The 9,162-nt window shown below is 37.5% G+C and overlaps 1 protein-coding gene across 1 annotated transcript in view; it reads left to right on the forward strand.

Moving 5' to 3' along the window:
* ANO5 (anoctamin 5) overlaps positions 1 to 9,162 on the forward strand; it is a 79,253-nt gene that overhangs the window by 18,230 nt on the left and 51,861 nt on the right. Inside the window, exons 6-7 of the mRNA XM_023737794.1 lie at positions 1,741 to 1,854; positions 5,046 to 5,161. Of these exons, the coding sequence (XP_023593562.1) occupies positions 1,741 to 1,854; positions 5,046 to 5,161 (230 nt within the window). The remainder of the gene's footprint in view (positions 1 to 1,740; positions 1,855 to 5,045; positions 5,162 to 9,162) is intronic.

Here is a 9,162-nt window from a genome sequence, read left to right on the forward strand (position 1 = left end):
TAATTTACCAAGCATGATGTCCTGCTCCAGGGACTGATCCCTCCTGATAACATGTCCGAAGTATGAAAGATGTAGTCTCGCCATCCTTGCTTCTAAGGAGCATTCTGGTCATACTTCTTCCAAGACAGATTTGTTCATTCTTTTGGCAACCCACGGTATATTCAATATTCTTCACCAACACCACAATTCAAAGGCATCAATTATTCTTCAGTCTTCCCCATTTATTGTCCAGCTTTCACGTGCATATGAGGTGATTGAAAACACCATGGCTTGGGTCAGGCACACCTTAGTCTTCAGAGTGACGTCTTTGTTTCTCCAACACTTTAGAGATCTTTTGCAGCAGATTTGCCCAGTGCAGTGGGTCTTTTGATTTCTTGACTGCTTCTTCCATGAGTGTAATCCAAAATTGCATACATATATGTATAATATCCCCAACCCATTGCTGTCAAGTTGATTCTGACTCGTAGGGATCCTATAGGACAGAATAGAACTGCCTGATAGGGTGTCAAAGCTATAAATCTTTATGGAAGCTGAGCACTTAACCATTGTGCCACCAGAGCTCCCATATATAATATTATACACACACACACACACACACACATATACATATATATGTATCTCATATAGGTCAATAGCCTCCTCCTCCTCTTTCAATAATTGCTTTCCCCCCCTTGCAATGGTCTTTTTGAATAAAATTTTTCCTTACCTGAATCCAGTTTGTTTTCATTTGAAAATACTATACCATATTTATTACCATAGCTTTATAGTAAGTCTTAATATCTAGTAGAGTTAGATTTTCCTCTTTGTTTTTACCCCAAAACAGAGTTCTTATTTTAGTGAATCTTTCTTAAGGAAATAATGCAAGGTAGGTAAAATAGTTGATACTCATCATGTTATCTATAAAAATTAAAATCAGCTTGCATAAATTATGACATATTTACAAAGATGGAATATTAAGCTGTCATTGAAATGAATGGCTAGATTAACTAAATATGATTATTCAAGGACAACAGTCATTCCAGTCAACAATGCTTGAATGATGCAATATAAAAAGGAGGTAAGGGAAATAAATCTAAAACAGTGCTAAAAAGATCAAAAGAATAGAAAGCAGAAAAACAGAAAATCTAAAAACTCCTGGAAGGCAAAAAGCAGATGAGATTGAATTTACAGAAATACAAGAACAGAGGAGGCCAGAGCCCAGTTTACATGTAGGAGAAAACTAATGTAAAGATACAGTGTTTGCAAAGTGATTGCAGAGATATGATAACCTTGAGTTAATACATTTAGGTATCAGGAGCAGGCCCTGTGTAAATCATGGGAGTAATTAACGAAGAAATATTTAAGACTTGGCTAAGTATCAATTCTACCCCACATTCCCTTAACTGAATTGTTAGTAGCACTAATATTAGACTTTAACGTGAAGTGCTTATTATAGTAGGAATTCTTGCACAAAGGACTCCTGGAGAAGCTTGGGACCAGAGAAGCAAAAGAATTTATGATCCACCCCCCAGGAGATGGAGAGCTCTCACATTCGGGAGCTAAAATACCTGGAAACTCCACACAACCCCACACTCTACATCTTCCCCCAAACACCATAGAGAAGCTTCCTTCTGTAATCAGAGTTTATATTTACATTAGACAAAGTGAATATTGTTTTAACAGTTGGGAAAAAAATTGGAAAACAAATGTGGAAATTATCAAATTCAGAAATGTGATACTGTTTCTATACTTGCCTTGTAGGTTTACTATATTCTCTCACGGTGTCCTTTCAGCACAGACGAGGGGAAGAAAAGGTTTGGGATTGAAAGACTACTAAATTCTAAAATTTATTCATCTGCCTTCCCACTCCATGATGTAAGTATAAGTTTGATTTTTAAATGCTGAGCCTGTTTTCTTTCTCCCATATACAAAGATTGCCTTATTGGGAGAGGGAATCTTCCATTTGCTCCTCCTTTTATGACGGGTTGCTAAATTCTTGTTCATGTTGAGAAAATCCCCAAAGACTTCCTAACACCAAACTGAGAACTTACCTATTATGCTGAAACTCCCCTTGGCATTAATATCTCTTGAAATTGAGGTTTTAAATGGAAATTCATTTAAAACAATTACTACATTTGCACAAGAGTTTTCTTTAGAACCCATTTTGAAAACAGCAGTTTTACTAAAAGAACATTTTAGAATATATATTTGAAAATTTCTATCTGAACCCGGCTGATCTTTCCTCATTTGTAAAATTTTGAAGTCATTTGCATTTATTTATTCATTCATTAATTATATAACTTGTTTCAATTATATGCAAAGCATTCTACTAGATATTGGGGGAATACACAATGAACTAGAGCACACAGACTAGGAATTTGTTAGAAACAAAGCATGAACATAACATCAAAACAAGCAAAAGCCTTCAGCCCATACAAAAGATTCAGGCAAACAACCGAGATTCAGAAGAATAAATATTTGGGGCTGGAGGATCAAGGAAAATTGCATGTAGAGAATGATGAGTTTGTTATTTTAAGTATTTCCATTGTTTATTTTCCTAGAGTTAAAAACAATCCTATATTTTCACTACTAATGCCTGTAAAATCTATCAGTGTATGAACCTACTGAGCTTTATAAATAGAAAAAGAAAAGTTATATAAAAAGTGACATTTTATATAATATACCCATTGAGATAAACTTGAAAATTTTACTTGTCAACCAAGACTCTGTCTCATTTCTGGGGGTGACAAGAGGGAAACCTTCCTATCTGGATATTTAGTGTTTAAATCTGGAAGTAGAAATCACGTGACTGAACATGTATACACTCCTTTGAGATCATCTGTTGGAGTGTTCATTTCTTTTGTTCCTGTTTTACTCTTCCATACTTACAAACAAAAAATCCATAAAATTGGACCAATAAACAACATCATGATGAATGGTGAAGAAATTACAGTTGTCAAGGATTTCATTCTTGGATCCACAATCAGTGCCCATGGAAGCAGCAGTCAAGAAATCAAAGAATGTATTGCATTGGACAAATCTACTGCAGAAGACCTCTTTAAAGTATTAAAAAGCAAAGATGTCACCTTGAGGACTAAGGTGCATCTGACCCAAGCCATGATATTTTCAATTGCCTCAATGCATATGAAAGCTGTACAGTGAATAAGGAAGATCGAAGAAGAATTGATGCCTTTGAATTATGGTGTTGGGAAGAATATTAAATATACCACGGACTGCCGAAAGAACAAACAAATCTGTCTTGGAAGAAGTACAGCCAGAATGCTCCTTAGAAGCAAGAATGATGAGACTACGTCTCATACTTTGGACATGTTATTAGCAGAGTTCAGTCCCTAGAGAAAGCCATCATGCTTGGTAAAGTAGAGGGTCAGCATAAAAGAGGAAGACCTCAACGAGATGGATTAACACACTGGCTGCAGCAGTGGCTCAAACACAGCAATGATTCTGAAGATGGAGCAGGACCCGGCAATGTTTCGTTCTGTTATACATTAGGTTACTATGAGTCAGGGCCTACTTGATGGCACCTAACAACAACACCAACATACTTATAAAAGGCTTTTTGATGTTACATTCTCTTCACGCGAAATACATTCAATATGTAAAAAACAAATTTTTCCAATGAAACAAGTGGCAGCTAAACTATTGCCTAGATTTTTGAAGATAGTGTTCCCGTAACAGTTTCCAAAACCCACAGCTGATCTCTTTAAATTATTGTGTCACCTTTCTACTGTCAATATTTATCTGACAGTATGATAATTGACTCTAGGTCAATTTAACACTGGTGAATTGATTATTTGTGGTATGTTTTCTATAAGGGTACAGTAGATTTTCTTAAAATGAGTTGTAGTTTTCAACAGGCATATCAATCCAGTTGCATTTAACTTAAGTGTTAGAGAACTCCTCCTACTCAACCTCCCCCAAAAACGCACACACACCCACATACACACATTTTCTTTTTTCTTTTAGGGCATTAATTCTCTTCTTACTATTACCGGTCATAAAGCCAAAATAATAACCTCAATTGCCAGTAATTTTAATCTATGCATCTAGGATTCCAGCGGAGCCACGCTTACTGGAAATGTAATGTTACTAGCTAGCAATAGAGTTTGCTATAAACTTATTAATTTAGTTTTATTTCTTCCTTCTCTTCTGAATGCAAGTTTAGGTGCTGAATTTTTTTCTTATGTGCTTTAGAGAAACATTTTTAAACAATACTCAAATAAGCAGCTTTTTTTTCTTTTTCCTCCTATTTTCTCTCTCAAGATTACTCAGTAGGATTAACTACAGGAGGAAAAGAAGTTCGAACCTAGATGCTTTAAAATTTTATTCCTTATCATAGGTGCTAAATTTTAAACTGGCTAGTCATTCGATGTTGTACTCAGCAGATAACTTGTCTAGGCAAACAGTTATAAGGAATGTTTTAAATGGCTACTTTGTAGCTCGTACTAAAGGAGTGTTAATAAAACTACTCAGTCTAATGGTGGGGCAAGAATTTATGCATGAAACAATACTGAGGCTCTTAAGTGCTAATATTCGTTGTATATATTTTAAATTCTTTGGGAAATGCCTATCAATGATAGCCAGTGAGGTCAGGACAGATTCCTGTCATAGCCATGTGACTTTGGATCAGTCACTTAACTCTCCTAAGGTTTAATTTTTCCATCTATGAAAGAAAACAGTTAGCCTACTGTAAAGTCCCAGACTGCTATATAGTGATATGAATCTCTAAGTTGTAAATATTGTATTAGGATTTGAGTAAAGAAAGGACATTTCAGGTGAAAGGAACAGCTTGAATAAAACCAGTTTTAAACTTTCACTTTTCTTCTTACATAACTGAGTGCTAGAATTTAACAAATAGAATTTAACAAATAACTATTACTATAGTTTATACAGAATTTATTAAATACCTTCACATTACTGAAATATTAAAATCTGGAAGTAAAGAAAGCATTAGCCTCATTCACTAACCTTATGAAAGCAGTGAGTGTTCATTTACTTCTTGGTCTTTTGCTTTGTCCTTCATGTCCCGTCTTCTTGAATATCTATAGGGCCAATATTGGAAGCCATCAGAACCTCCCAATCCTGTCAATGAAAGACACGTACTTCACAAGAATTGGGCTCGGTTTTCCTATTTTTACAAGGAGCAGCCTTTAAATTTGATTAGGTAAGTTTCTTACACAAGGATGAGACTCATTAAAACTTGATGATGTGATTTTTATTCAAAATAGCATCATATTCTTTTCTTTTTACTACTATTTTTATCTAGTACATTTCACAGCTTCTCAAATTTCATATCAACACCTTGATCAGTATTTCATTTAAAGGCAGAATGTTGTGCCAAAATCTCTGTGAGAGGCAATAGAGATAGCACAGTGGTTAAGAGGCCAAGCATTAGTATTATTTAGGCTAGATTCAAATCCATGCTCTGCCTTTTAGAAGCTATATGAACTTAGTCAAGTTACTCAACCTCTATGTGGCTCACTTTTCTCATCTTAAAAATGAGAATAACGATAATACTTTACCTTATGGGGTTTTTTGATTATTAATTGAAATATGTATATTTTTTAGCAAAGAGGCTAGTACTTTAATAAATGTTTAATAAAATGTTTTAATAAATGTTGGATTTTTTTTTCATTTTGTATTTTCTAATAGCATCCTGGAATTTTGAAGATAGTAGAAAGGTTCTGTATGGATATCTGTGTATATGTGTTGACCTCAGAGAGCTGTGAAGATCATTGTTCTGTGACTCCATTTCTTTTAGACCGTTTCATTAGCTAAGCAAGAATACTATGGTTGCATGTCCCTGTTTTGAGCAATAGCAATACTACTTACATAGAGGATGTTAGGAGACTCCTGTTACGGTTTTGCTACAGGAACAATCAGATCACAGACCCCTTGCTATTATAGGCAGTGTTTTTCACTTGATGATTTATGCTGGTACTGCTCTGCTTGCACAGCATCACAGCACCCATTTTAAGAGATTGATTTTGATGCATCCATCCAAATCATTGAAATGTTATCTCAACAGATTGTTTAAGGAGAAAAAGAGGGGAAATTTTAAAGAAATAAATAAACGGCAGCTAGCAAACATAAGTTGGTGCTTTCTGTAAATCATTTTCTTTAGATGGATGTTTTAATTGTTTTCAAATAGTGGTCATTTAATTTTTTTAAATTATAAAAAATAGCACAAGTGTATCAAAAAATTTCAAGTAACAAAGACATATGCAAAGTTTTAAGTGAAATACTACCTCCATCGCACTCCACAGAAGTAACTACTCTTGATTCAGTAGTATCCATTCATTCATATTTTTATGTGCATGTGTCCAGGCATGGACCATCAACGTGAAATTTGTGTCCAAAAATAGAGAGTGCTTAGAGGCTGAAGAAAGAAACAGGCAACACCAGGGTGGCAGTAAACGAGTTTATTAGGGAGACTTACATACAAGGCCAAGTCCAAGTCCTGGGTGGCTGCAGGACCGGAGTAGTTCTCTGCACCCCACAGTGGGAGAGCAAGGTTTTATAGTGGTAGTGGATACAGTGGCTCTACGCCAGGGGCTTACATAAGGATGACTTAGCAAACTGTAGTGAACTAGCAGACCACATGAGAACACTCATGCTCAACCTCGCAAAACATGTTTCCCTTTCAGTCCACCCCTCAAAGCCAGCTTTCACAATCTCTCACACTTCCCCTCTTGTGCCATAGTATGAAAGACTCCTTTCCCTCCCCGCCGGGAACATATATAGAAGTGAGGTTGGCCAGGTACCATATGGTGCCCACGAATGTGCAAGAGACAGAGAAAGTTACTGTGCGCCCAGAACAGAGGGAAGGCTTCTCTGATAAGGAGAAGGAACCGGGAGAAAGAAGGCAACTCAACTTCCAACCTCCTTATCAGAGAATTCTCTGGGCCAAGACCTTTACTTAGACAGCCTTGATGGGCAGTGTAGAGGCAGACCATTCTCCCAATAGTCCACCCCTGACTCCCATCAGGGTGCCATAAAAAGAAACAAAGCAGTACCAAGTTCTGGTATGCCCATCAACCATTTTGGACGTTGAGCTGCCTGTCTGTGGTTTGGTGTATAAGTCTGGTGGATGTTACATCTGTGCATCACCTGAGGCAGCATTTAATGAGGATTACTAGTAGGACTGTTCCCAGCAGATTGATTAGGCCTGCTTGGAGGAGAGATCCCAACTAGCCATCCCAGTTGTGGCTTAATCCAAGCCAACTGAAAAGATTAAAGGGTTGCATTTGTCTAATCTTCTGTATGTATAACATTGTCCTGATTCATTTATGTAAAAACAGCATATTTCTCCCAACATGGAACATTATATAAACAGTACACATTTCAGTACAAGTAATACAGAAGTTCTCTTTTTCAGCAAAATTGAACAAGGTATTACCATTGCCAGACCAGGCTAATTCAGACTTGGTATAATCAGTCAATGTACATTGGAAGCCCTGGTCATATTCTGTAAATTCTCCATGTCTAGAGTAACGTCAAACTCAGTCAAACTATCTAGGCCTGTGCCTTTTACATTTTTAATACCAAAAATGAAATTTCCTTCTAAAGTTAGAGCACTCCCCACAGGCTGCTTTTATATTTCAAAATATGTTTTCCGTGAGTAATGGAGTCAATTGTATTCATTTTCCACATGATCTTCTCAGTACACCAAGTTACACATTCAGTTGGTCGGCGAGGTATCTTCCTTGTTGACAGATCAGCTGGAATAATGTGGGGAGATGACTTGCCATCTCAGTTTAAATGTTGACAGAGCCAACAGTTGGTCCAATTGGTAGCTCTAGCACAACCCTGTATCATTGGGGTCCGTGGATGAGGGGCCTGTCCATCATTGTGATATAATCTGGGGGAAAAAAAAGAGAAAATATTAACAGTTCCTCTCTCTCCTTCCATATCTCCCATGAGACTTGAGGTGAGAGTTGCCCAGGTATAACCACCCAGGCTGTCTTTCCTAGTCTTGAGGCAGTGACCTCTGTTGCAACCTACATCTTTTGTCAGGAACAGTTATATACAAAAGAAACATATTTTATAGAATAGACAGTTTGATCAAACATACAAAGCAAATGAGAAATGCCATTGCAGCAAACTGCTTCATTGAGACTCCAGACTGCTTGCCTGAGATGCATAGTTCAGGCTGGGGTTATCTTGCCCTCTCTCATCAGCCGTTTAAGCCTGTCCACTGAAGTGTTCAATTGCCTCTATGACTTGGGGGTGATACAGAGCATGAAGAGTTCTTTCAAGATCCAGTGGAAGCCTCTGTATAGGATAAGAGTCCCTGATGTGATTTCCCTGCTGAGAACACCCTGGCCCATTGGTTCAGGAATCTGTCCCTGGGAAGATTTTAGCGTTGGCCAGGGTCTCATTGGCAAGTCAGCTTTTCTATGCTGTCTGTCATTTTCTGATGACAGTGGCAGTCCATGTATGTAGGCCCACCTAGTCTAGGATGATGTTTGAATCTCCATGGGCCGTCCTGTCTTAAATCCAGGAGGTGGTCAGTGGCACATCTCTTGGCTCTGGAGCATAGGATGCTTCAGCCTCTGCAGTCAGTTGGCAAGAGTGGTCTACTTGTTGGTTGTTTTCCCCTCTCAGCATAGGGGCCTTTCTGATCGCCATCCACACAAATAACAAACAAAGGCTTATCAGGAGCAGAGTTGGTTGATTTTTTTTTTTTTTTAATCCAGATGTCTCATCTCTATAGTGGCTTGCTTTATATGTCAGTCTGAGGGTTGTCAGTGGCCAGATTGAATGGCCAGGCTTTTAGCTGTAGCCCACATAACAGTTTCCATGTACCGCACTAAAATGGCCCTAACTGCAGCAATTCCCATCAGGACTTGGAAGCAAAAGTTTACAAAACTGTACATTAATACATCAACATCATCAATAAATATAATAGGGATTTGTTAGGCTTTCAATGGATTTATCCCTAGTCAGGCTTGGGAAAGGGTCTCAAAGACAGTGACCTCAGACCCAAAAGTTTTCCTCATTTTGGTGCCAGGTGTTATAGAGATCACAGTCACCTGTGCAATGGTATCTAAAAACCCAAGACATACAATTCTTTTCGTTTCCTCATTGAACTTTAATTGTAACATAAGGCCTTTGGCTCTCCCTGGTGACAGAGGGACCTAAGCTTAATCTTCAATCTTTATT

The sequence above is a fragment of the Trichechus manatus genome, unplaced genomic scaffold (assembly GCF_000243295.1).
Source record: "Trichechus manatus latirostris isolate Lorelei unplaced genomic scaffold, TriManLat1.0 scaffold00006, whole genome shotgun sequence".
NCBI classification, from domain to species: domain Eukaryota; kingdom Metazoa; phylum Chordata; class Mammalia; order Sirenia; family Trichechidae; genus Trichechus; species Trichechus manatus.